The sequence below is a fragment of the Lacerta agilis genome, chromosome 12, assembly GCF_009819535.1.
Source record: "Lacerta agilis isolate rLacAgi1 chromosome 12, rLacAgi1.pri, whole genome shotgun sequence".
NCBI classification, from domain to species: domain Eukaryota; kingdom Metazoa; phylum Chordata; class Lepidosauria; order Squamata; family Lacertidae; genus Lacerta; species Lacerta agilis.
In genome coordinates, this window is record NC_046323.1 from 12,821,571 (window position 1) to 12,845,006 (window position 23,436).

At 41.6% G+C, this 23,436-nt stretch overlaps 2 protein-coding genes across 2 annotated transcripts; one reads left to right on the top strand and one right to left on the bottom strand.

The window, feature by feature from the left end:
- Positions 1-235: 235 nt before the first annotated feature.
- METTL6 (methyltransferase like 6) lies at positions 236-10,111 on the bottom strand. The gene is made up of 6 exons (XM_033165111.1): positions 10,057-10,111; positions 7,078-7,454; positions 5,220-5,354; positions 3,180-3,350; positions 2,087-2,228; positions 236-559 (listed from the first exon to the last, which is right to left on the bottom strand). The coding sequence occupies exons 2-6, from the start codon at positions 7,372-7,374 to the stop codon at positions 411-413; spliced, it is 894 nt and encodes a 297-aa protein (XP_033021002.1). The 5' UTR covers positions 7,375-7,454; positions 10,057-10,111; the 3' UTR covers positions 236-410.
- A 42-nt stretch (positions 10,112-10,153) lies between these two features.
- On the top strand, positions 10,154-21,543 carry EAF1 (ELL associated factor 1). The gene is made up of 6 exons (XM_033165112.1): positions 10,154-10,335; positions 13,480-13,574; positions 15,137-15,273; positions 16,570-16,739; positions 18,610-18,828; positions 19,879-21,543. The coding sequence occupies exons 1-6, from the start codon at positions 10,233-10,235 to the stop codon at positions 19,923-19,925; spliced, it is 771 nt and encodes a 256-aa protein (XP_033021003.1). The 5' UTR covers positions 10,154-10,232; the 3' UTR covers positions 19,926-21,543.
- The last annotated feature ends 1,893 nt before the right edge of the window (positions 21,544-23,436 follow it).

Below are 23,436 nucleotides of genomic sequence, written 5' to 3' on the forward strand. Positions count from 1 at the left end.
ACCTTTACCTTCAGGTTGTGCTCAGGAACGTTACCCTTTCCCCTCCACCTCTTATTTCTTATCTCTTTTTAAGTGGCACATTTTACAGGGGGAAAGCAATTCTAATTGTTCAATAGGATACATGGACTGATGATACAGAAACTTTGTGTACAGCGCCATCTAATGCCAAGATTAAAAAACAAAATGTATTTGCTTTACAACAGGGATGGGGAACCTGAGTCACGGCAAGACATAGTGGCTGCTCACATCAGTTCCTTTATTCCGCGGGCTATTCACCTGCACCGAAGAAAACAGGACAGCAGCTTTGGCAAGCACAGAGTCAGTCACCCTAGTATAACACCAAAGGAAAGCCACTTCTGTGGAACATCCAAATGCCAACTTAAAATAGTCCAGGTGCCCATGAGCAAAAATCACGTCTCCCTTTGAGGCTTCCGAAATTTGCTTTGGAGAAAAACCCTCGGCACGCAGAGGCCTTCCTTCTTGTTCACCGTCTCTCGCAGCACGTATTCATTGACCACCTGCTCATACCCCACGGAAAGGAAAAGTTCAGCCAAGAAATCTGAAGAGAAGGAAGATAAAGCAGTCATCGTGCGTAGGTGGAAGCGCGAACGTGAGATGGCAGTGTGTAACTACACGGGCTCCTCTTCTCAAACCAGCCCTGCCCAGAGCCATTGCATTTTAATAGAATTAGAAGCCCCAGGTAACGAGAAGGTTTTGCAGCAGGCAACTAAGACTTCAAAAGTCAAAAGATAGAGGGTTGGGGCAGTTCTCAAGCATCAGCCCCTAGACTTCATTTGCTGAAAAAATCGCAGTTGTCGTGATTAAGTTTGTTGTTCTTTCCTCCGTGACTGGCTGAACTTTTAAGCGGACAAAATTATAATCCAAATTTGGTAAGTGGCCTCCCCAAAATTGTAAGGACACCTTCTTACCATCAATCAGACCTTAATTTAAGGCCTTCTATGAATAAGCAGCAGTTCTACAATACTTAATTGGCCGTGTACCGCATTATATCTGCATCGCTGGAACACTAATCCCAACACCTGCCCCCCCCATATCTGTGTACAGTTTGAAGGTTACTGTTTTGCTCTGGTGGGGTTTTGCTGCAATGCTCTCCTCTAACTCACATCACCAAGACTCAGAGAACTTGATGGTACCTGACACCTAACAGTTTAGCAAAAATGTATGAATACATGCTGGAAGTGTAAAGAAAAAGAAGGTACCTTTTTCATATGTAGCGGAACTGTAAGAAGCTAAAAGCCTACTGGGAGATGATATATAATGAGTTGAAAAAAAGTCTAAGATAACCTTTTCTAAGAAACCAGAGGCTTTTCTTTTAGGAATAGTAGGACTAGAGATACCCAAACAATATAAAAACTTATTTATGTATGTGACAACAGCAACACGAATGATTTTAGCTCAAAGATGGAAAGAAGATAGTGTTCTGACCAAAGAAGAATGGCAGCTAAAACTGTTGGAAAACACAAAAATGGCAAAACTTACTGGAAGAATAAGAAATCAAGATGACAGTTTTTAAATTTAGAATGGAAATTGTATATTGGATATTTTAAAAACGATTGTAAACAGATCAAATCATTAGCAGGATTAATGTAAAGATATGCAGTGATATAAAACTAATTTTGATTGTTCTGGACAAATAATAACTAGGTTTAACTTGGAGATGCAGCAAATGTACTATAAACATAAGTAACCACAGAAAGGGAGGGAGGTTGAAATGGGGTATTGAAATTTGATGTAAAATGGAAAAAAAAGACTCAAGAGGATTTAGGAATAGTGAAAAGTAATTAGAGAAGCACAATAAAGCCCCATGCACAGTACCAATGTGAAATGACTACTGAATCCCATGATTTATACTTAATGGAATGCCACAAGACCATACAAGTGGAGATTTTAAACCCAATTTGTATTCTTTTTTTTAAATGGTTTTTGTATTTGCTTTGATTACATTTTTATTGTTAATCGCTTTGAGATGTTTCACAAGAAGTGATTCATAAAATAACTGGGGGGAAATGAAATAAAAATACAATAGTTCTGGGAAGCAAAGTGTAAACAAAGCCGAAGGACTCACCATCTGTGAAAAAGTAGGACCTGGTTCCATCTTGTCTGACATAGAAGTTTTCTCCAAGCTTGTTAGCAGACTTAAACCGCAGCATAGCATGATCATAGAGGCCATAATCTCTGAACAGCACACATTTGCCTGGTTTTAATACCTGACAAATAAGTAACACAAAAATAAAATGGACATTATAAAACAGAAACATGGAAAATGGAATGTTTTGTGTCACGAGGATCAGCTGTTTCAGATATATTTTTACAGCACATCAAACGCACTGGTCATTTTACTCCTACCATTACAAGGTACGTGGAAAAAAACTTTTCTCTGAATGCTCCAATCATAGTTTTATCCAGTGCTTTCCCCCCCTGGGGGTACGCAGGGGGTACGCATACCCCCTAAACATTTTGTGAATCTTTGTACTTTTGTCCATTTAATGTATTTATTTCCCCCAATTTGAATTATGGTTTTCTTGAGTCAAAATGAGAGTACCCCTAAACATTTTTTTTAGTAAAAAAGCACTGGTTTTATCTAAGTACAGTGGTACTTTGGTTCTCGAACTTAATACGTTCTGGGAGTCTGTTCGACTACCGAAACAGTTCGAAAATGAAGACGTGGATTCCGATTGGCTGCAGGAGCTTCCTGCACTCAAGCGGAAGCTGCATCGGACGTTTGGCTTCCAAAAAACATTCACAAACCGGAAAACTTACTTCCGGGTTTGCAGCGTTCGGGAGCCGATTTGTTCAAGAGCTAAGCTGCTCAAGTACCAAGGTACCACTGTGAAGGATTATAGAAGTGGGATTAGACCCCAGTGATGCCCTGCATATCTAATTGCCTTTCCTCAGTGACTAGCAAAGCTGAAATTAAACAAAATAGGGCTTTTGAACTGCCCAGATTTCATTTTGTTTTTACCTTTTTAGTGAAGGTACATATAGCCCTGACAAGGCAAACCCATGCCTTTATTTCTCATTATGCGGTTCAGTAGCTCACCTGAGCACCAATGTATTTTGGAGGAAGGAGGCCACAGGATGCAAACATGTAGCAACTTTTCGGAGCAGACATGTTTGATGATTTTATGGGAGATTGATTAAAATGCCAGCTTACTTACTTTATAAAGATTGTGCAAAACTAGACGCATCTTCTCAGGATGAACAGCAGACAGCACAAATATTAAGGTCACAACATCCACGGAATCTGACGGTACATTTTCCAAAATGTCATCTTTAGTAAGGTCACACTGGAATGCTTTGCATCTCTGGGCATCATACAAAGGGTTTTGCTATGAATGGAAAAGGTTTTTTTTTAGAAACATTTGCAATCAAATGCTCCAATTTCACTTTCTGAAATGAAAACTTTTTGAAAAGTGCCCCAGGAAAGCATGAAACAGCAGGAGAACAATCATTTCTATCCCTTTGTGGCACAGATATACCACAAACATGTCACTAAATCAAGATTTTAGATAATATATTATGTTATATTATATTACATTACATTATATTATAGTAGAGTCGTACTTTGGAAGTCGAATGGAATCCGTTCCGGAAGTCCATTCGACTTCCAAAACATTCAGAAACCTACTGCAGCCAATCAGACGCCACAGAAGCCCCGTCAGACATTTGGCTTCCCAAAATAGTTCGCAAACCTAATAGTCACTTCTGGGTTTGTGGCGTTCGGGAGCCAAAACGTTTGAGAAGTAAGCTGTTTGAAAACCAAGGTTGATAGTTATCAAATAATCCTTACAAAACTCATTTAGTGTTGAAATAGAGAAACAGATTTTTATAAATCAAACTAGCATTTTAGCCCATCATTCCAAACAATAATTTCCAAACATGTAAGGCCACTGTGTATTACACTGGGGTTTTCTTTATGGTGTCTTCTTGGGTTGTTTTTTTTTTTTTTTTGCAGCAGGTATGATAACTAACTGCTTTTGAACTCATTAACAACTAGCCTTACCAGTGATCAGAATCACTGTGGCATGAATAGTCAAGGAAGTCCCATTCTGTTCATTGAATTATCATACCATCAGCCTCCTGGGGTCATGGTCGATATCTTGGACAAGTCACTTTTAATAAACTGATCATTTGAAAACCTGTCTTCAAATATGCTAGACTGCATTGTTATAAATCTTCAAAATCCAAAAATATTTTTCTTTAAAAACCTAATAAAAAAGGATAGATAGCATCTTTGCCCCTGGTTTTTGAAATTATTGGAAAATACCTGTCTGCATCCCGAAACCTGGCAACAATCTCTTCCCTGACATTTTCATATTAGAAAGGAATTTATTTAATCCTTATAACGTCACAGATATACATGAGTTAAGGTTAGTCAAAATATGCAGTATGATAAAAAGAGCATAGGAATATATATTTTTCTTCTGTTTATCTGAGCACATTCTGCTATGTACTGATTATGGTTGCAGAAATGCATGTGGCTAAAACAAGGGAGACTATTGCCATGCCAGCCTTAACCAAAGTTGACCATGGAAGTTGTGAAGATATTCAAACTTTTTTTTTGCTGCACCTGCTGAAATTTCTCTTTTACACAGCTACTAAAGGTGCAGGAGCCCTGTCCTCTTGTGTTACCCAGGCTACCCTGTCTATCTGCAAAGAAGGTGACTTGATTTCTTTTCAAGCCTCCAATTCAATATTTTCAGTCATATGACACCTACTTTTTTTACATAGCGCATAAACATTCCAACTGAACAACAGACTTTTAATGGAGTGTTTGTGCCTGCTGATCTCAACATGAAATAGGGAAGAAAGGAAACCATGACTGGGACTCAATGCCATATACTGTAGCATTCGAGAATAAGTATTCATCACTAACCATATAATCAAATGCAAGGGTGGGGAGAGCTAAGCCTTATTTGGTTAGCCTGGTGTAGCAGTCACTCTCAAGAAATTGCTTTATCGGCCTAACCAAATGTGTAAATGAATAATAATTGGGAACAGCCATGTATTAAACCCTACACAACATTTGTAGGTACCCCTAAATTTTGGCACAATCTGTCCTCCTCCCCCTCTTTTCCTCATTTCTTTTATCATTCACTTTTTTAAAATAGGGAATTCCTACTTTCCCTTTTCAAAGAACATTTAGGCACTGGTCTCTTGCACGGGGGGCGGGGGAGTAAAGCAAACATCTCACCAACCTTTACATATTCCACAGCTCGGGGAGAGAAATCACAGGCATAAGCAAAGATATTCAAATCCTCTTCTAAAAGTGGAAACAAACAATTCCCGACACCACAGCCTGCTTCAAGGATGGTGAGTTTCTGATCCTCAAACTGTTTGGGAAAGAAACAATCGCATTTGATATACCGGTATCTTTCCAGAACGAAATGCATCATTAAAAAGCTGCAATGTTTTCAGAAACAAGGTCCACACATATTATTCACATTATAGTGCTAAATTTTATCACACTGGAAATCATTCGTTTACAATGAAGACAGCCAAGGAAGGGACGTCTCTCTTCATTGTAGTCATCGCTTTGGGATCTCCATGAGGGCACAATACTCTTCTGTGTGCTTCGTTTTTCTGTGTGTGTATTTGCTGTGTTGCTACTGCGGAAAAACAGGGTGCAAGGCTGTTGTTGCAGATGCTTACAGGCAACTATTCAGGATGACAGCCTGTTTGGGTTGGAGAGCAGGGGTGACAGGCGTTAAGTTGTTCATAGGGCAACAGAGTGGGAGTTTGTTGGCGCAGAGAGGGACCTCTTTATGTGGCAGACCAAGGGAGAGAGCTTATTTAGTGATGGAGTTGTTCACTGCTGATGTCACAATACTCTTGTGATGTAGTTTAGTCTGCAACCAGGCAGTTGTTCATATGTTTATGTTATATGCTGGATCTGTTTTTAACAGATTCTGCAATTTTTACACATTGTTATATTTACTTTGTATTTTATTTTATTTTTTATTTTTTTTACAGAGCAGTATTGCCCCCTGATCTGTAACTGAAACATCCAATTAAGAGCAGGTTATAAATACTGCTAATCACAACAAGAACATCATCTCCCACTATGATTTAAACTGTATGATGCACTGTGATTTCACAATGAAAACATATGTATATACAGACTGGCTTATCCATACCTCCCCTTGTTCTGTTGCTTCCATCACCCTTCCGTGGAAAAAAACTGCTCTTTAGTGCTCAATCGGAGTTAACAGGAATCTGGGTTTTCCCCCAGATTGCCATTTGTTCTGATGCATTATATTTTTTATCTGCTTGTAAGCAGCCCAGCATGGCTGGGGAAACCCAGCCAGATGGGCGGGGTATAAAATCATCATCATCCCGTCTTCATTGTCCAACAGATACAATCTTCCAAGCAAATTAGGCTCCAAAACACCTCTGTGGGGGTAGAATGGGAAGCTATGTCTACTACAGTAATACTATGATTCCCAGTGGTCCCCCATCGAAGCACTAACCAGATTTATCCCTACTTAGTGTCAACATCAGATCCTTCCAGGTCATTCACTAATCTATACTGGAGGCATCTGGAATACTATTGTTGTCCTGATTTCCTTTGGGGGGGGGGGAGTAATTCTAATACTGACTTATCCTGCAATCATTGCAGGGACTCCAGTGTACAATGTCTAGGATTTGTTAGATGACATATTATGTAATTCTGATTAAATAAAATACACCATAACCATCTAGAGCAAGGAGGACATTGGAGCTGAATGAAGCATTTGTGCAAAGGATTGCAATGTACAATTTCCGCAGAAATGGGAAGTTCTGTTTATATGAGCAGGACCTTTGCACGCTAAGTAACTGACTGGCATCAGCAAAAAATATCTGAGGAGTTGCCAAATCAAGTTTTACAATAGTAACTGCCCAGGCAGCATCATGGAAACAGCAAGGTGCATCTATGTACCCATTGCATTCAAGCAAAATTTTACATAAATTAAGATGGAACAAAGATTGGCTAGGGCTTTCCAGCTCACTAAAAATACATTTCTACTGTAGCTCTTGCTTTCCCTCTGATGCTCTCGCATGCATAATGACACTCACTTCACGGCATGCTTTTAATTCTTCAAACTCTCTAGTTGTCCAGTGCCTGTCCTTGAAAAAGTTGGTGCTGTTTCTTTTGTAAAACAGATCCCAGTTCTTCTGTGCTTCCTTCTCTAGTTTCTGTTGTTTGAAGTCAGAGACAAAGACCTGTTCTTTGGCCAGTTTTTCGGCTTCTTCGGGGCTAAGAATTCTTGCTTTGTGCCCTCTCTTTTGGAATGCCCCGTCTTCACAAGCTGAGATGGTTACATCAAGCTGAGCAACAGACGATTCACCTTGCAGAGGCCTGGAGTCGGTCATCTTAATTAAGGAGGACCCTGGAGATTCAGAGTTGCTTTATTCTTCAACTACCGCAATTGTCTGTTCGGAAAAGAACTAGACTGAGAAGGACAATAAAGACAAGGTTAGCATTTTTCATCTTTTGCTGGACATGTTACAAAACGATAAAGGGGCCCTTGAAATGTGTGGTTTTCCTCTAACATCACCTTTGGAAAATGTAGTTGAATTTTTATTTTATTTTTTTAGATAGAAAGAACGAGCTCTGAGAACCCTGCCAAGGTTCAAGAAGAAATCTATCCCTACCAGGATAGATTGGTGTACAACTTTTAGAAGACATCTGAAGGCAGCTGAAGTTTTTAATGTCTGATGTTTCATACCCACATAATCTCACTGTTTTCCTATCATCTGAATGCAGTTTCCCAACTTTCCTATGAAACTGAAGATCCAGGTGCTTGACACACCTGGAAGATGCTCTCTCTCTCTCTCTCTCCTACTACTACACCTAGCAGACCAGATGATAAAATAATTTTTTCCTTGATCTAGGAATGTAAAGGAAGAGTACATAGAAGAAGTCCATCAGAGCCACAGTACTTATGGTAGCAAATGAGATAACAAGTTTTTAAGGATTTGGTGGGTGGGCATGCGTATTTTACAGTAACACCAGAGGGAGCTGGCTAGCTGCAGTGTAGCACCTTAGAGACCAACTAAGTTTGTTCTTGGTATGAGCTTTTGTGTGCATGCATACTTCTTCAGATACACTGAAACAGAAGTCACCAGACCCTTATATATAGTGAGAGGGTGGGGAGGGGTATTACTCAGAAGGGTGGTGGGAATGGGTGATTGGCTGATAGGTGTGGAAAACCTGTTTGAAGACTGTTAACGACTGCAATTGGTCTTATAGGAAAAAGCAATGGGTGAGATGGCTAAAGATAGTTTTGTCATGTATAATGAGATAAGAATCCAATGTGTTTGTTCAGACCAGGTCTCTCCATGGTTTTAAGTTTGGTAATTAGTTGCAATTCAGCAACTTCTCTTTCCAGTCTATTTCTGAAATTCCTTTGTAGTAGTAAGACAGCTACTTTGAGATCTTGTATAGAATGTCCAGGGAGACCGAAGTGTTCTCCTACTGGTTTCTCCGTCTTGTGATTCCTGCTATCAGATTTATGTCCATTTATCCTTTGGCGTAGGGTTTGGCCTGTTTGTCCAATATAGAGAGCTGAAGGGCACTGTTGGCATTGGATGGCATACACAATGTTAGAAGATGAGCAATTAAATAGTCCTGAGATGGTATGTTTGATGTTGTTGGGGCCACCTCCCACTCCGTGGGTCCTATTGTACACCCTCTCAACTGCATATTATTTCATAACACATATTTTGTATCTTTCCAAATTGTCCACGATATTCGCTACATTACAAGTGTTGTTAAAATCCTGCTAATGTTTTCATCTGCTTACAGTGGTCTCCTAGACCCATTCTCCATTTGCAGTCCACTTCACAGGAAAACACATCCCAATTTCAATCCCGAGCTGCTATAGTCACCGAATCGTAGAGCTGGAAGGGACTCCCAAGGGTCATCTAGTTTGACCCACAGCAAGGCAGGCATCTCAACTGAAGCATCCATGACAGAGGGGCCCAATTAGGCAGCTTCATTAATGCGTTTTTTACCCCCCATCTCCTTGGGTGTTGAGTGTCACCCAATGAACTACCGTCAGGGGTCCAAGCAGCGCTGCGGAAGGTCCCCCCCAGGGGCGCAGAGCCGTAAGGGCGCAAAATAAGAATAATTTCTGAAGCCCCTGGCACTCTGGACGTGCTCAGAGGCTACGTTCCTCCCCAAGCCATAACGGCGCAAAATAAGAATAATTTCTGAAGCCCATGGCACTCTGGACGTGCTCAGAGGCCACGTTCCTCCCCAAGCCATAAGGGCGCAAAATACGAATAATTTCTGAAGCCCGTGGCACTCTGGACGTGCTCAGAGGTCACGTTCCTCCCCAAGCCATAAGGGCGCAAAATACGAATAATTTCTGAAGCCCGCGGCACTCTGGACGTGCTCAGAGGCTACGTTCCTCCCCAAGCCATAACGGCGCAAAATAAGAATAATTTCTGAAGCCCATGGCACTCTGGACGTGCTCAGAGGCCACGTTCCTCCCCAAGCCATAAGGGCGCAAAATACGAATAATTTCTGAAGCCCGTGGCACTCTGGACGTGCTCAGAGGCCACGTTCCTCCCCAAGCCATAAGGGCGCAAAATACGAATAATTTCTGAAGCCCGTGGCACTCTGGACGTGCTCAGAGGCCACGTTCCTCCCCAAGCCATAAGGGCGCAAAATACGAATAATTTCTGAAGCCCGTGGCACTCTGGACGTGCTCAGAGGCCACGTTCCTCCCCAAGCCATAAGGGCGCAAAATACGAATAATTTCTGAAGCCTGCGGCGCTCTAGACATGCTCCGAGGCCGCGTTCCTCCCCGAGCCTTAAGGGCGCAAGATAATAATAATTTCCGAAGTCCGCGGCGCTCTGGTCGTGCTCCGAGGCCGCGTGTTCCCAGAGCCGTAAGGGCGCAAAATAATAATAATTGCTGAAGCCCGTGGCACTCTGAACATGCTCAAAGGCAGCGTTCCTCCCCCCCCCCCTAAGCGTCTCTCGGGGGCTTCGGCGGCCACGAGGGAGCGCGGCCTGTGCTGGGCCTAGCGGTGGTTGAGGCCTACCTTCTCTCTCCCCTCAGGCACGGAGCGCTTTCCCGGTCACACGCCGCCGCCTGGCAGCCCGGAAGGGAGGACAGGAGGAGAAGAAGCGAAAGGGCCCGGGCGGGCCTGGTCGTCGTTGTTGCCGGCGGTGGGTGTCGGGGAAGGAGCCGCCGCGCTTGCTTTTTCGCTCGGCGGCCATGAACGGCTCGGCGAACCCGCTGCTGGACAAGGACGAGCACCCGCTGCAGCTGGGCGAGAGCTTCGAGAGGCACCCCAAGGCCTCCTTCCACACCATCCGCTGTGAGTGAGGGGGAGCCGAGGGGGGGGGGACACGGACGGTCGCCCAAAGCCACTCGGGCCCCAGGGAAGCGGCTCCTGAGGACAAAAGGCCTACTCGCGAGCAAGCCCAACCGGGCCGACTCCGGGGAAAGCGAGCGGGAGCCCGATGGGGAATGGCAGCCCTTCCTTCTCTCAGGACGGGCCAGGGGGGCTTAGTCCTAGTGGAGGGGGCTGAGGGTCGAGGGTATAGGCCGGTATACTCAGTGCCGGATTTACGTATAAACTAAACAAGCTACAGCTTAGGGCCCCACTCTCTTGCGGGCCCCCCAAAAAATTAAAGGGAAAAAACTCCAAAAATATAAGATAAAAAAACAAATAAAATAAAACCCACATACAGCAATAGTGTTTTGTGTTGTGTAGGCTCCCATGATGTAAGTAATGAGCACCACCTGCTAGCCTGCTCCCTAAAACATCACTGGTTTGCTCATTTCTATATATAGGGTGCCTACATTCAGCATGGACTGGTTGCATTGCGACATGTGCAAATGGCTTTAGATGCCTATTAGGTCCATAAATTAACACATAGCATATATTCAACACAAAAACAGTGACAATCTATCGTTGACAAAAGGACAGCAGGACATATAAAGTGCCCCATTACCGTCAGTAGCTTAGGGCCTCATGAAACCTAGATCCAGCCCTGGGTATACTGATATTAATTATTATAATAATAATTAATACTTTTGTTATTTATACCCCGCCCATCTGGCTGTGTTTCCCCAGCCACTTTGGGTGGCTTGCAACATACCTAAAAATGTAATAGAAACACCCATCTTTGAAAACTTCCCCAAACAAGGTTGCCTTCAGATGTCTTCTCGAAGTCAGATGTTTCCTTGACATCTGAAGGGAGGGAATTTAAGGTGGTGGTAGTAGTAATAATAGTAATAGTAGTAGTAGTAGTAGTAGTAGTAATAGCAGCAATATAAATAATCCACTAAATTTGGTGGGGTCATACAACAACAACAACAAACAACAATAATAATACTGAATTTGGTTGGGTTGACCTTCTCAGTACTAGGCATGCACAGGATTGCACCATGAAGTGCTTTTGGGAGTTCAGAAAAGCCATCGCAGCATCTCCTCCTCCCTCCCTGTTTTCAGTTCTCAGTATTTCTGTTCTGTTCTGTTCCTTAACTGGTCCTGGTCTTCCTGTGCCCTTAAGAGCAGCTGCTTAGCCAGAAAAGCATCAAGAGAAGCTTTTCTCCATAGGAAACTACACAACTTTTAGAAGACATCTGAAGGCAGCCCTGTATCGGGAAGTTTTCAATGTTTGATGTTTTACTATGTTTTTATATATGCTGTAAGCCGCCCAGAGTGACTGGGGAAACCCAGCCAGATGGACACGGTATAAATAATAAAATTATTATTAATATTATTAGTATTAAGGAGATGCAGTTGCAGGAGCATCACTCGCCTGCTAAATTTCTGTATGTGTGTGTGTGTGTTAGGGTCATAGGCATCCAGGAAATAATACTGTAAAAATACTTAAGTAAAAGTAGAAATTGTAGAAGGATTTTGACAGCTTTTTCTTAGAGCGCTTGGGGTCAAAAGAAAGTGATTTGCAACAACTGTTGTTTAGACATTTCATTCCAAAGCTGCTAGACTAGTGTTTTCCAAACATAGGTCTCTTGCGTTTTTTGAACTACAATTCCCATCATCCCTGACCACTAGTCATGCTAGCTAGGGATGATGGGAGTTGTAGTCCAAAAACTGCTGGAGACAGAGTTAGACAGAGGTTGATGACAGGTGGGTGTCATGTCCCCCCCAAACACATATCCTGGTTATGCCCATGGTCACAGGGGCGACAAACTGGCAGTCCCTACTTCTTGTTGGGGGGCAGAGTTAACTAACTGTCTTTCGTACTCTTTACACATATTGTTTGTTGGCCATAGCATGGCTAGAACACAAACCCTTCCTATAACCGTTCCTTCAGAGTTTGAGATGCAGACATCAGGAGGGAAAGCTTCCTGTGTCCTGGAACTAAACACAATCCCCGACTAACTGCTATGGAATCAAACAGTTGTTAAATGGGCCGAGACAGGAGCAAGTTAAGAAGCTGGCAACCCTTTCTGTGCACAATCGGGGACAGATTTGGATTGGGCCAACTGCCTGTGGTCAAAGCCTATTTATCATCTGTGCCCCATGATGAATGCTTGGGAGGGTTGCCAGCTATTTCTGCAGACAATAGGGTATGTGTCCTTAATAGGAGGCACAGCGAGCAACCAGGGGTTGCCAACTCTTTCTGCTGTTAACAGTAGGTTGCAAAGATCAGGGCATCGTGTTTTTTCCATACCTTGAAATGCTCCAGCTGAAGATTTCTGCACATCAAGCTGTGTTAGAGGTACAGGCCAGGCCTTCGCCTTTCATTTAAGTTGGGAACCCTACAAGGAGATGTTAAAAAGCACAGAGCCTTTGTCAGTTAAAAAAATACAATTTTTCTTAGCCAGAGGAATCTTGCTAGCAAGTTTTTAACAGCATTTCCAAAATTGATAATGGATACATCTTTTTCCAGCCGTGAAACATGCAGCAGGTAGTCATTTGGCTGCTTGGTTAGGACCACTTGTTGGTTGCCCAAAGTAAGTAGGTAGTGCTATTCCCCCACTTTTTTTTTACTGGTTCTATTACAGTAGCAACTTTTTTGACGTGAATAAATTAAGTAATTGAAACTTCCTAGCATATCACATTACTGTTGAAAGAGACAAGAGGCATTTCTTTAACAGCAGACACCCAGACAGGACACTTGAAAAACTACTTTTGAAGTTTGGAAGGTTTATTTAAAAGTGTGTTATAGCATGATGATTTGCTGCTGGGTGGGTGGAGAATTAATTTTTTCTTGGGGCACCAGCAAAAGGGAGCTTTGTAGATTATGCAAAATGACTGGGGGGGGGAGCTTTTAACAAAACAAAACATTCTGATGCAGTAACTGTTGGGGTTTTCTAAAGCTTTTAAGCTACCCTTCACGGTTCCCTTATTCCCTTTATATCCACCACAATAATACATTTCATCAGTAATAGCAAAGAGGGGGTGAAATTGCCCCAGATGGATGTTAATCAGGAATCCTTTAAAGCCCAATAGATATTTAATATTAACTATTGTTCTCTCTAGATGACTTCAAACCAGCATCTATCGATACATCTTGTGAAGGGGAGCTTCAAGTTGGCAAAGGAGACGAAGTCACAATTACATTACCACACATCCCAGTAAGTTTACTGTGTGTCCCATTTTTGCTCCTCCTTTCCCCCAGCTATGCTTTTTTGCTCTGAACTACAGTATTAAATTTGTGTCCAAGAAGAAGACGACTGTATGCATTTTTCCAAAAGAACCCAGTAACAGCTAGTGGTGATTTAATAGAAGATGCCAGCTTTACCTGTTCTAAGTTGCGTTATCTAACACCAATAATGTAGTATGTCTGGGACAGGGGTCCCCAAACTAAGGCCCGGGGGCTGGATGCGGCCCAATCGCCTTCTAAATCCAGATCAGCGTGTTTTTACATGAGTAGAATGTGTCCTTTTATTTAAAATGCATCTCTGCGTTATTTGTGGAGCGCAGGAATTCATTCATTATTTTTTTCAAAATATAATCCGGCCCCCCACAATGTCTGAGGGACAGTGGACCGGCCCCCTGCTGAAAATGTTTGCTGACCCCTGGTCTGGAATATGAGTATATGCCTATTCTAAAATTGTGTGTGTGTTTCTATCCCCCTCCCCTCCCCAGGTGGCCTCTTTCTATGTATATTTTACTTCTATGATTGTGGACCCCTTCTTTCATAGCCTATGTTTATTATTTTAGTTCTAGATAAACTTCAGTGTATGCCTGGAACCTGCATTTCAAAGTCTCTTCTGACTGAGTTTTGTAGAATCTTCTTTTACATATATGTGATTAGGTCATTGCCTTTAAAAACGCAGATCACCATTGGATATAAATGATATATTGATGTTACCGTATTTTTCTGTGTATAAGACAATCCCATGTATAAGACGACCCCTATTTTTTTTAAACCCAAAATTAAGAAATTAAGTTGTTTAGCTTTTTTGGGGGGTGGGGGAGGTCACTTCCGCCAATCGCTCACCTGCCTCCCCTCCATTGCCAACCACTTGCCACAGCCACTGTTGATCGCACACCTTGCTGCAGCCACCAATTGTCTGCCTGCTTGCCGCCACTAACAGGCCGCCCGCCCACTTGCCGCAGCCGCCAATCACCTGCCCGCCTCACCACAGCTGCCAATCGCCTGCCCAGTTGCCGCGGCTGCTGCCAATCTCCTGCTCGCCGCTGCCATTTATCACACGTCCCCCCCTCTGCATTCACTATCTGTGTATAAGACGACACCCAATTTTTTTTAAGCAAAGCATTGTCTTATACACGAAAAATACGGTATATATGAATTGCTTCTGGTAATAGTTCTACCTACAGGCATTGCTAGAGCTCTGATTTCTCTTTGACTCCTTACTGAACTACCAAGAAGTATCCCGAAGCCTACAATAAAAAAATCTGCAAGACTGCACATTTCGCAAAGAAGCATGAAGAGAGAGATGTTAAATATGCAGGCATTTGTTTTTCCTTACATCTATAAAGGCAAACTGTTGAAGTGCAGTTCAGTGACCACATTACAACTGAAAATATTCAGAGGTAGCCTATTAAAGCGTCCAAATGCAGCCTTGAAGACGAATGACTAGATATAGCATTTTAGGAGTCAGTTTTTCTTGGCACGAGCATGTGCACTTGTTCGGACTTCAGTGTAATCTCTGCTTTTCTTGACAACCAGGGTTCTACTCCTCCAATGACGGTGTTCAAAGGAAATAAAAGACCATACCAAAAGGACTGTGTACTTATTATCAATCACGATACTGGGGAGTATGTGCTCGAAAAGCTAAGCAGCAGCATCCAAGTCAAGAAGACACGGTAAAAATGGTTGGCACAAACACACAGGGCCACTAATTTGGAGAAAACAACACACGGCATAGCCCTATCTCTCACTGCAGGTGGCATATTTCAAACCCTTGGCTGTGATTACTTTTCTTTTTTAATATAATATTTTGATGAGTATATATTACAATATATATACGTGGTGCTTGTTTGTTATTAAGTGGTATATAAATAAAATGCATATATAAATAAAATGTAACACCAGCATCTCAGAGAGAAGGCAAGAACCCTGGTTTCTGACATGTACAGGGAATTTTTAAACCTGGAACAGTATTCCTCTGCACTAGAGGTAGGCAGTTTGTTAAGGGTGCTCCAAGTTGTTAGGAGACCCCTATTCTCCTCATGGGGGTACAGCTCTCAAGGGTTTCCTGGGAAGAGCGATTAACTGTTAAACCACTCTGGGAACTGTAGCTGTGTGAGGGGAATAGGGGTCTAACATCTGTCAGCACTCTTAACAAACTGGTTCCTAGGATTCTTTGAGGAAAGCCTTGACTTTTAAGTGGTATGATACTGCTTTAAATGGATAGTCCATATGGGACCCACTGCAACTACTGTTATGGAAAACAAATGAAAGTAATTCCTTTCTTACTTTAGTGTGACACACACACACAAAGCAGAAGCTGTGGAAAAAGCTATTTTCCCCAAGGCGTACAACCAGGGAAAATGGTTTTTTTTTAAAAATCAGTTTTTACTGATCAATTTTTTTAAAAAAACTGCAGCTTTGTTCTGAAATGAAATAGAAGGTAAGGAGCACACTTCAAAAGCCAAGAAAAGAACAGGGAGGGAGGGATTCTGATTAGATACTGGAACTGATCAGCTTCAGGAGTTGAGGGCTACAGAAAATGAAGTGTGGGCTGCAAGTTGCCTACCTGTGATATATACAATCCTCAAAGTGGTACAGCCTAAAAAGGAGCCATGTCATTTGCTATTGCTGCATATTTGAATTTGATCCATTCCATAGATAGGGGGGCCTTTTGAAATTACTAGAGGGAAATGTTATATCCGGACAGTGTTCCGTTTCGTTTCTTCGCTTTTTAAAGGACCATTTATTTCCTAAGTAGATTTGAGCAAGTGCTTATGTCTCATTCTCTCCCTGAAAGTGCTTAAATTTGCTTGGATTGTACAGTTACTGATTTTACACAATCCTGATAGAATTTGGGATTTTTCAGACATTTTGGAAAGGATGGAAGAGGGGGGGGAGGGAGTTGAGAAGATGCATAGGTGTTGTGTTTGAGGTGTGATTGTATCTGTGTGTTCAAAATCCTGTTCCAGAGCTGAAGGAAGCAGCAAAATCCAGGCCCGGATAGAACAGCAATCGGCCCGAGCCTCACAACCTTCCTCTACCCAGTTCAGAGCTCCTACAAAACCAGCAGCGGGTCCCAAGACCTCCCCACTGAAAGACAATCCTTCACCAGAGCCTCAGCTGGATGACATTAAGAGAGGTATGGAAATCATGATGGTTTTGTATAAATACTTGAGAATTCTCTATGGATTTTCTATGAATCCAGTTTTCCTTAATCTTTTTTAGACAAATTTGTGGAAATTGATTTGTTTCTCACTCTGAATAATGTGACAGCATCCACAGTAGACCTTACCGCAGCAATTTCTTTTCAGCTAAAAATTGGCATCAGGGGGCCTGGCTCCAAAGTGGAGAGGCCAAAGTTGCATTTCTTAGTCTACAGAACTTTGAAGTCCTTGCATAAAGTGGATGAAGGTGGGTCCAGTGATTTCTCTTCTGTTTGTCTACAGAATAATTGGGTTACATGTTCTGCACTGGTTTAAAAATGATCATCTACCTTTTAAAAATATGCGTTGTGTAAAGTTAATTCTGCAAAAAGTTTAAAAGGCACTGAATTTCAGTTGTGTCTGAAATAAGGTATAAAATGTCTTGCAAAACTCAAAAGCTTGGTAGAATATTGACAATAAAATGATCGCTGTATGTTTGCCCCTAAATAGTAGCCTTCCAAATAAAATTTTGTGCTGTTGTCATGATACATCACCTATATTTCAGGGGTTTAAAAATAACAAATAAAAATGCTAATTTATTGTATTGGTTTCACTCAAAATATCTATAGCTGCGCATTGAAGCTTCTGTTACTGATTTGCCTATCTAGCAACAAATATTGTCAGTGTGAAACTAGTGGCCAGGCTGTGGTAAAATCTAAGTCTCATTAGTATTTCAGGTCAATCGGCGTTTCCAAAGACAAGCCCTTCTTAGTAAGCCAGTTTAAGTGCTCAGAGCAAAACAAAATGCAGTTCACTCTTCTTTGAACTACAGACACTGGAAAAAGTATATAATCCTATTTTAGACTCCCCATTACATAAGAATTCAAATTCCCTGATACACTGGAGTATTTGTCAGAGTAAAACAATTAGGTAAGTAGACGACAGATATGTTAGAATCCCATAGAAATGTTGAGTTGAAATACTTGCCTAGTCCATCTTTTTGCAATGAAGGGAAAGAGCTATCATGTGTAATACATTTCTTTTCTAATATATTTTTCGAATCAATGGTTGGCAGACTATCATATTCTGGTATACCCCAATATTTTCAAAAAAAAATATTGCATTTTTTTGTTAACTGCTCTTCATTAAAAAGATTCCAAGGTAGTGTACAAAGGTGTAAACAAAACCTTTACATACATACATACATAAATACAACAATAAAGCTGATAAGATTTGTATAAACAATTTACAGCACAAACAGGTTAATTAAACATTATGACTAAGGCTGTAATCCTAAAGGCAGCAATCTTAGCTTCTCTTACCTGAGAGTAAGCCTCATGCGGTTTACTTGGAGTTACTTCTGAGTATACATGTCATCAAAAGTGCATGGGCAAACAGGAAACAGCTAGCTAGCATTGTGCTGAAAAAATGCAATGTCTGTGAGAGGAGTCACCACAGAAAAGGCCCTCTGTTTATGCATAACACATACCTCTGCTAAAGTCAGTACTTGGAGAAAGGCCTTTACAGAAAATCTTAAGAAAGGAGCTGCCTGATATGGGAAAAGGCACTCCTTCAGGTATTTGATTCTTAAAGGCTTAAAGGTAAGATAAACATCTAAAATTGGGCTTGGAAGCAAATAGGCAGCAAACATAATGCTTAAAGAAGGGTTGTGACATGTGTTAAGTCCTTCGGTGCAAGCCAGAGTGCTGGCAGCCACATTCTGCACCAAGATCTTCACAACATCTAAAATGCTTTTAGATTTTGGTGGGCAGATCTCAACGATCTGCTATGGTTTGGTTTGGCCGTCTGCGCCGACGGCCCGTGGAATCATTTATTGACCTCCTCGCAAACGTCCCTTTTTTCCAGAGTTGAGAGCCGAGGTTGAAATAATTGAGCAGATGAGTAGCAGCAGCGGAAGCAGCTCGTCGGATTCAGAGAGCTCTTCTGGGAGCGATGATGAAACCTCGAGCAGCGATGGGGATGTCGCTGCACACCCTTCCCCTTCCCAGCCGGGTAACAACAAGAACTCTGTTGCCAACGGAACCAGCAGGCCACAAGGAAGCAATCAGCTCATGAGCACGCTCAGTAAGTTTCTTGTCTTCTGTATGTATTTATTACAGCACATGCACTTTCTAAGGGTCTAAATACACATTAGACACACAGATGTGTAACTGAGACCCAGTGCTGGCTTTTTAAAAAGCGGCTTTGGGAGAGAAGGGGATGTGGTACCCAGCCCTTTCCCTTCTCATAATTTCCTTCTTTCTTTTTAAATTCCTCTCTCCTGAAGCTAGCGTTTCTGTTTTTTAAATAAAACATGGTGTCTGGTTCAGTTACATGTATGGGTGTGTATTTAGCCCACAGTTGAATGCAGATCATTCAGCAAGTCGTCAAGCATGAACTACACAGATGGAGGTCTTTGGGTTTTTAACAGGTTTGTTTCTGTTTCATTCATTCATGTTGTAAAGAGGCTTAGTTCAGAAGTCCCCTGGCAGCCCATTGACTTTACTGAGCTGAATGTTAGGGGTGTGAGTGGATAGAAATAATTAACCACTTCCTGCCTCTTTTATGGTGCCCAAGTGCTGCTTTTAAAAAATAAATAAGTAAATGCTTAATAATTAAGAATTTACATAGATTTCATGGCCCCTCTGCAAATAGTGGTATGATTTCACAACTTGGCGTCATATGAACGCAAAGCAGACTCGGTCTAAACTCTTCCAGCTGTGAATGAAACTGGTGCCAGCAATTGCTGCAGAAAATGGGTGCTGCTGTTCCAGTCTGTCATCTGCTGGGCCAAGTCTGCGATGAGACAAATGAGTTTATTCTTTTTTAAATGTTAAACGCTACATGAAGCCAATAGGCAAGTAGATTGAAAGCTACCAGTTTGCAGGGCAGATGAGTCACTGCCACCTGCAGACTCCTGGTGAATCTTAAGCCAGTGAATGCTGAGCAGAGGTCAACGACAGTGGCAGTCGTGTACATAAATTCCATTAGAATAAATATATTTATGACCCAGGAATAGTGTGTTTCAGCCTAACGCCCTATTTTTCTCCCTAGTATATTTGAGGTCAAATACAGCAATTCTTCAATGTAGATCACAGCCAACGAGTCATTCTAACTTCCTCTTTTTAAAAACAGGAAATGACTTGCAGTTGAGTGAATCTGGAAGTGACAGCGATGATTAAAATGAGGTTTCTCCATTGGTTTTCTCTTGCAAATATGTGAAGATGTAAATCTCCTGAGGAGTAAGAATGATGTAAGTATAGAAGCCGGCTCACAGGACACAGCTGTATGTGGCATTTGACGGTGAAGGGGGCTACAAATATTCCTGAAGCAAGGCTTATACGCTGTTTACTTATGTATAAATTGTGTATGTTGTGTATATCTTTTTGAACGTTTTTTAATGGATGTGAATATACCAGTCTTAATTCAGTGACCTGTGCTCTTAACATGCTGGCGCTCTGTAATTTTGGTGTACTCCAATATGATTCTTGCTGTTAGGAAAGGCTGCGTACCCCAATAAGATAAAGCAAAAGCTGTCACTGGGGTAGATGTAACTCAGGTTTACCATTTTAAAAACAAAATAGGAAGTGGAGTACAAATTTCAAGGGTTTTTATGCAAAGATGTCGAATAGCATTAAGGCAGGTGTTAATTGTCAGTAGCCTTGTCACTGGTGATGAATACAAATTTCACCCAGGCAAGGGAATTTAAAATACTGGGGTTTCTTTTCTTTCTTTTTTCCTTTTGAGGTTCTCAGTATGACACAAGTGATTGATAGAGGTATATGTAGGCAGAGAGTTTAGTAGAACCATGCATAGGCTAATAACTTGTGGACTCACATGTAAGGCTTTCTTACTACTGCTCAGAGATCGTATGCCGATTAAGTTTTTGTGACCGTACAAATAGGAAACCTAACAATGCCTTTTATTACTTCCATGTTAGAAATTCATCATACCTGTGCCCCATCACACATGAAAATGCATAGGTCTGCTGGCCAATATGCACTGTAGAAACCCACACCACTCAGCGCTAAGAATGGAGGAATGTTTTTAAATGGTTTTATACACTAATTTGGGCAGTTCCAACCCCATTCAGTTTTGCTCGTCTTGGACTGCCTCTTGCCTTGAGCACCCACTTATGCCCAAGCCAAGCCCAACTAATAATATGCCAAAAGAAAATAATGTATATCAAAGTATGATGTACATAAAAGAGTCAATCTCTATGCTTCAGTATACTTCATCATAATTTTATAAGTAAATTAATGCATATGTATTTCATATGGTTATATGCATAATTGTACCTATTTATGTACTGCTTGCTTTAGGAAATCTGGAGGGAATATACATATAATAATGCATATAATGGGCAAGAATTGTTGGCATTTTTAGCAGGACCAGCACAGGGGTGGAGGAACCTAACCCCATCAAGATTAAAGAGCAAGATGAAAATTAGAAGGGGGGGGAAATCTGTGCACATAAACTTGATATTGAGATTTTAAGAAAATCCTATCCCTATCCAGTGCTTTATGTTATGTGAACATACTGTGTAGCGAAACAGTTGTGTACACATGGGGGGGGATTTTAATTCCCACTCATAGAAGTGATACTCATGTTGGAAACTTACCTCATTTGGTGAAGTTACTGGATTGTTGAGACCCATAACTTTTCAAAATGAGAAGCATGGAATCCCCCAGAACAAGAACTACCCATAACATACCAGATTTAGCCTCTCCAAAGTTCCACCTGCCAATCTGTGTGGGTCAACAGGAAACAGAGGACACAATCCTTTGTGTATTTGTTGCTTGCAAATGGTACAACGGTTGCAGTGAGAAGCAGAAAACTAATTGTATAAAGCTTTTCAAATTTATCCAAACTTAGCTTTGGCATTATCAGAAGCCAGGTGCCCAGCAGTCCATTGCTGGAGGCACCCTACCTCTGAATACCTGTTGCTAGAAATCACAGGTGGGGAGAGTGCTGTTGTGCTGAAGTTGTGCCTGGAGGCTGTTGCCATCTACACAAGAGGAGCACCTGGGGCTTGGGTTCCTTGTGAATTGCTGCTTGCCTCATCTGGCAACCTTTGTTCTAGCTTGGCGATACTACAACTCATTGAACTCAGTAGGGCTAACTCCTCAGTAGAACTGTATCATGTAGGATTGCACTGTAATCTATTTTATACTTTTGAGGCTGCGTACCTGGGAGTAAGCTCTGCTCAAAGAGTGGGTCTTCCTTTTGAGTTAACGTGCATAGGATTGCTGTTCAAATTTTATAAACATGTCAAGCAGTACCATTTTAGATGCTAACTACGTTCTAAATGATACATTTTATCTTGTTAAAGCAGTAAAGTTTGGGTTTGATAGGAAAGTATCATGTATGTTTCATTCCACACCCCTTTCCATTTCTGCTTTTGCCCAGGGCCTCAACATTTCCAGAAATGTTGCATCTCTAATTCAGCCACCTCCGTCTTTGAATAGGCGAGTCCCTAAACATTCTCTCAAAGCAAGGCAGGAAGCCCCTATTGTGTGAATCAATAGGCTGATCATAATTGCTAATAGGAGAGATTTTGAGAGACGAGGAGAGCAGAACTGTCTAGGGTTGTCCCTCTTGCGTCGTGTGGAAAGATGCTATAACCTTTGTTGCAGCTACAACCAGGGGTGGGATTGGGTTGCAAGTCGTTCTTTTGAATGCCTGTCTTGCAATCTTTCAAATGCGATGTGAATTGGAGGAAGATGGATGCATCGCTTTAAAATGTTACGCAGCTATAAAACAAATTAAATCCACTAGGAGGAAGATGAGCACTGTTCACGTTTGGCTTTCTTCTGCATTTGAGAGAAGGGGGCAGGGGGGAGAAAGCATTCATACGTTTTTGGAATGTTATGTGCCAGTTCTGAAGGGCGTATAGACAAGGCTGTGCATGTACCGCAATTTCTGCAGAAATTAGAAACTTAGGTACTAGAAGTGGTGTTTGCTATGGGGCAGAACCTTGCTTTGTTTCTAGTTTGTGGCCTGCAAAAAGATAGACTTGAAAATATGCAGCCACTGCTTGAGATGAAACCTTAGGTGTACTTCAGAGTGTCTTGCAAAGCTTTTGTCCCTCTTTGTGACTAACAGAAGAAAAATAAAAAAGCAAACAAACTGGGGCTGCAGTCCTGTGTGCACTCACATGGAAGTAAGTCAGATTCAACTTAGCTGGGCTTGCTGCTGAGTTGGCCTAGATATGGATTCTGCTGCAAGGTGTAGGATTTGGTAATGGCATCTAGTAATCTGAAGGAATTGAAACGACTGTACTCCCAAAGCTGGAAAGACTCTGGGATTTCCAGAGATATTATGGTCCACACCTTGTGCACAAAGGCTGTTGTATTGAATAGATTCCTAATGTTTCTCATAAGCCACGTGTTGGCCAACTGAGTTAGCAGGCAGGACTATTTAGAGAACTGAGAACTATTTCAAATGTTACTGGAATAAAATAGGATCGAGACCGAACTCAGATGTATGATCTACTATTTTTGATGCAGTTTGTGCCTCAGATTTATCTGCATCATTAGTTTAGACATAGTATGTTTACATTTATATGTAAATAATATATATATGCCTTGTAAAATTTTGTAGGTTTTTTCTTTTTAAAGTGTTATTTAAATAAAAAATGAACTTCAGCCATGCAAGTTGTGTGCTTATTTCTGAGTAACAAGATGCTTCCCC

What these genes read in the sequence shown, in the direction of transcription:
- METTL6 (XM_033165111.1), bottom strand. Translation starts at nt 7,374, where the DNA reads ATGACCGACTCCAGGCCTCTGCAAGGTGAATCGTCTGTTGCTCAGCTT. An exon ending in AATTAAAAGCATGCCGTGAA is followed by an intron (nt 5,355 to 7,077) that starts GTGAGTGTCATT and finishes TTTCCCAAACAG; the next exon opens with TTTGAGGATCAGAAACTCAC. An exon ending in TTTTGCACAATCTTTATAAA is followed by an intron (nt 2,229 to 3,179) that starts GTAAGTAAGCTG and finishes CTTATTTGTCAG; the next exon opens with GTATTAAAACCAGGCAAATG.
- EAF1 (XM_033165112.1), top strand. Translation starts at nt 10,233, where the DNA reads ATGAACGGCTCGGCGAACCCGCTGCTGGACAAGGACGAGCACCCGCTG. An exon ending in CTCCTTCCACACCATCCGCT is followed by an intron (nt 10,336 to 13,479) that starts GTGAGTGAGGGG and finishes TGTTCTCTCTAG; the next exon opens with ATGACTTCAAACCAGCATCT. An exon ending in GCTGGATGACATTAAGAGAG is followed by an intron (nt 16,740 to 18,609) that starts GTATGGAAATCA and finishes CCTTTTTTCCAG; the next exon opens with AGTTGAGAGCCGAGGTTGAA.